General features: G+C 60.7%; 1 protein-coding gene across 1 annotated transcript in view; it reads left to right on the top strand.

The window, feature by feature from the left end:
* PAN2 (poly(A) specific ribonuclease subunit PAN2) overlaps positions 1 to 3181 on the top strand; it is a 17344-nt gene that overhangs the window by 631 nt on the left and 13532 nt on the right. The window contains exons 2-7 of the mRNA XM_035893009.1: positions 400 to 569; positions 770 to 890; positions 972 to 1049; positions 1208 to 1475; positions 1680 to 2022; positions 2531 to 2627. Of these exons, the coding sequence (XP_035748902.1) occupies positions 400 to 569; positions 770 to 890; positions 972 to 1049; positions 1208 to 1475; positions 1680 to 2022; positions 2531 to 2627 (1077 nt within the window). The remainder of the gene's footprint in view (positions 1 to 399; positions 570 to 769; positions 891 to 971; positions 1050 to 1207; positions 1476 to 1679; positions 2023 to 2530; positions 2628 to 3181) is intronic.

Below are 3181 nucleotides of genomic sequence, written 5' to 3'. Positions count from 1 at the left end.
GGAGGCGGCTCAGCGTGGGGCCGAGCTGGAGAGTCCTGCTCAAACCCCGGGGTTGTGCTGTACCAGCGCAGAGCTTCTGCCCGGCGGTGGTTGATGCGTCTTGGAGCATGAGCCTCTCTGTGTTTCCCAAGTGACCGTACTGCCCTGATGCATGGGGCTGTTGGAGCTTTTGGTTCCTTACTCGTGTCTGCATGTATCTGCCTGAAAGGGAAAAGTCTGAACAATCTTCCACAGTTCGGGGCATGCAGGGGGGCAGGAAGCCCCCCGCCCCGTAGGCTGGCTGAGGCCGTAGGCCTGCCTCCACCTGGGAGATGGTGCAGGGCAAAGTGGCCTTTGCCTGTGTTGCATCCAAGTGAAGTTGGGGCTGGTCTTGATGAGCCTGTCCCCGGCTGGTTTTAGGGCCATGCCACCTCTTTCTTCGGCCCGACGCTGGAGCGATACTCCTCCTTCCAAGTGAACAGCAGCGATGACATCCGCCAGATCCAGAGCCTGGAGAACGGTGTCCTTTTCCTGACCAAAACCAACCTGAAGTACATGTCACGGGGAGGCCTCATCATTTTTGACTACCTGTGAGTGCCTTCCCCTGGTGACAGGCGGGTCCTGCCAGCCCCACGAGCTGCCCCTGCTCAGGAGGAGATGGTCCTGGCCCCTCTGCCGGCAGTGTAAAAGCTAGATCTGGGAGAGGTGGAGGCAGATCCTCTGCCCCCTTCCCCACTGCCTCCCCGAGCTGGGCAGGAGTGCGAGGGCTGTCCTCTCCCCTCTCCCGCAGCATGGACGAGTCCGAGGACATGCACAGCCTCCTGCTGACCGACAGCAGCACGCTGCTCGTTGGCGGGCTGCAGAACCACGTCATTGAGATAGACCTCAACACCGTCCAGGAGACGCAGAAGGTACAGCTGGGCTGGGGGCTGCTCCCTGCTGCGGGGAGGTGCTTTGTTCGGGGGCTCAACCCTGCTCTTCTGCCTCCTCAGTACACCGTGGAGGTTCCCGGCATCACCATCATGAGGCAATCAAACCGCTTCTTCTTCTGTGGGCACACCTCGGGGAAGGTAACACCGGCCCCGTCCTACCTGGCAGCCCTGCTGGTGCTCGGCTTCCCTCTGGGATACCCTGGAGTTGGTGTCCCGCTTTTCCCAGAGCTTGAGGGGCTCCCAAGTAGTTGGCAGCTGCCTGCGTGGCACCCAGCACCCCTGTCTTACCCTTCCAGGTCTCCTTGCGGGATCTGCGCACATTTGTGGTGGAACACGAATTCGACGCGTACTCGGGCAGCTTGTCTGATTTTGATGTCCATGGGAACCTGCTGGTGACCTGCGGCTTCTCCAGCCGAATGAACGGCCTCGCCTGCGACCGCTTCCTGAAGGTGTATGACCTGCGCATGATGCGGGCCACCACCCCGCTGCAGGTCCACATCGACCCCTTCTTCCTCCGCTTCATCCCCACCTACACCTCCCGCCTGGCCATCATCTCCCAGACAGGTGGGTGAAGCTGCGTCCCCCATCTGGCCAGGCCCCGCTCCACTGGTGAGAGCGGGGTGATGGTCCCAGCACCCCCTGGGCTCAGGGTCAAATCCCAGTGGGACAGAGTTGGCCATGTAAGCGAGAGGTTTGCTGGGTCACCGTGTGCTGGCCCGCCTGCTGGCTCCCTGGTGCCACATCGTGCTGCGCTTCCCTCTCGTGCAGGGCAGTGCCAGTTCTGTGAGCCCACCGGCCTCGCCAACCCCGCTGACATCTTCCACGTGAACACCGTTGGGCCCCTGATCATGACCTTCGACGTCTCGGCCAGCAAGCAGGCCCTGGCCTTTGGTGACTCAGAGGGGTGCGTCCACCTCTGGGCCGACTCCCCGGAGGTGACCTTCAATGCCTACTCCCGGGAGACCGACTTTGCCTTGCCCTGCATCGTGGACACGCTGCCCCACTTGGACTGGAACCAGGACCTCGTGCCGCTCTCGCTCATCCCCGTGCCGCTGACCAGCGACACCCTGCTCTCTGACTGGCCCGCTGCCAACTCTGCCCCGGCACCCCGGTAATTCACCAGTCTCTCCCAGCAAAAACCAGCACGGGAAAGCTGGCCCTGGCAGGGACCCCCTCCTTCCCTGAGTCTTAGAAGCAGGAGAGTGGCTCCGTTGCTCCCCCTGCTCCCCTGTCTTGTGGTTGGCGCTGCCCTTCCTCATCATGTGCCCTGTGAAGTGCAAGATAAGTTCCCCGTGGTGGAGCTTAACTGCTGAGGTGTGGTGACTGGGCAGGGCTGAAGATGGTAGGGCACGGTCAAACCTCCGTTTCCTTGGTGGGGAGATCCCGGTGGGATCCGGGCTGCATTCTGCCTGCGTGGAAACTCTTGTTTTTCCTCTGCCTGAGCCCTGTCCCAAAATGCCTGTGCTCAGCGCTGCCACTGTGTTCTGGTGTAGCCCAGGTGTTTTGCTGTGATGGAAAATGAACCTGGGGGAAAGACCAAGTGGGGGGAACCCTCGTGACCCTGAGCACACCCAGCAAGGCCAAACAGAGCAGCCTCTGACTTGCCGTGTGTTTCGCAGGCGAGCCCCTCCAGTAGACCCCGAAATTTTGCGCACCATGAAGAAAGTGGGGTTCATCGGCTATGCCCCAAACCCAAGGACCAAGCTCCGCAACCAGGTACCCACTCTCAGGAGGGGATCGTGCGGGGCGTGGGGTACTTCTGCCAGCAGCAGTGGTCTGCAGTTCAGGGAGGGATGGAGCTCGCGCTGTGTGCTGAATGACCTCAGAGCCTTCTCCAGGGCTCGGGAAAGGGGTGAGAGATGAAATTGGGGTGCTGCAGGAGGCAGGTGTATACTTTGGAGGCAACAGCTTTTCTTGAGCAGTGTCAGCGGGTGAGCCAGCCCTGGGGGAGGGCTGGAGTCTCCCCCTCAGGCCAGAATCCCGGTTTTATCGATAACTCGCTCTGTGGTAGGAAAGGTTTGAGCTGTCCGGTTTGGAGGTTCATGGCACGTCCCTCGCCCTTGGGAAAACACTGCTGTGTTTCGCCCTTGCCCGCAGCACCGCTGTAGTTTCCCACAGTGATAAGTCCCTTGTAACAAGGAAGGTGTGGAGCCCTTGTGCAGGTTAAGGGAGGGCCCCACTCCTTTCTGGTTTATTCCTTTGCTCATTTGGGGAGGCAGGAAAGCCCAGGAGTTGCTTGTTTCATGTACTCATGGTGCTTTGCTCTGCCT

The sequence above is a fragment of the Egretta garzetta genome, unplaced genomic scaffold (genome assembly GCF_000687185.1).
Source record: "Egretta garzetta isolate BGI_Z169 unplaced genomic scaffold, ASM68718v1 scaffold704, whole genome shotgun sequence".
Classification (NCBI taxonomy): domain Eukaryota; kingdom Metazoa; phylum Chordata; class Aves; order Pelecaniformes; family Ardeidae; genus Egretta; species Egretta garzetta.
This window is presented reverse-complemented; position numbering and strand designations above follow the sequence as displayed.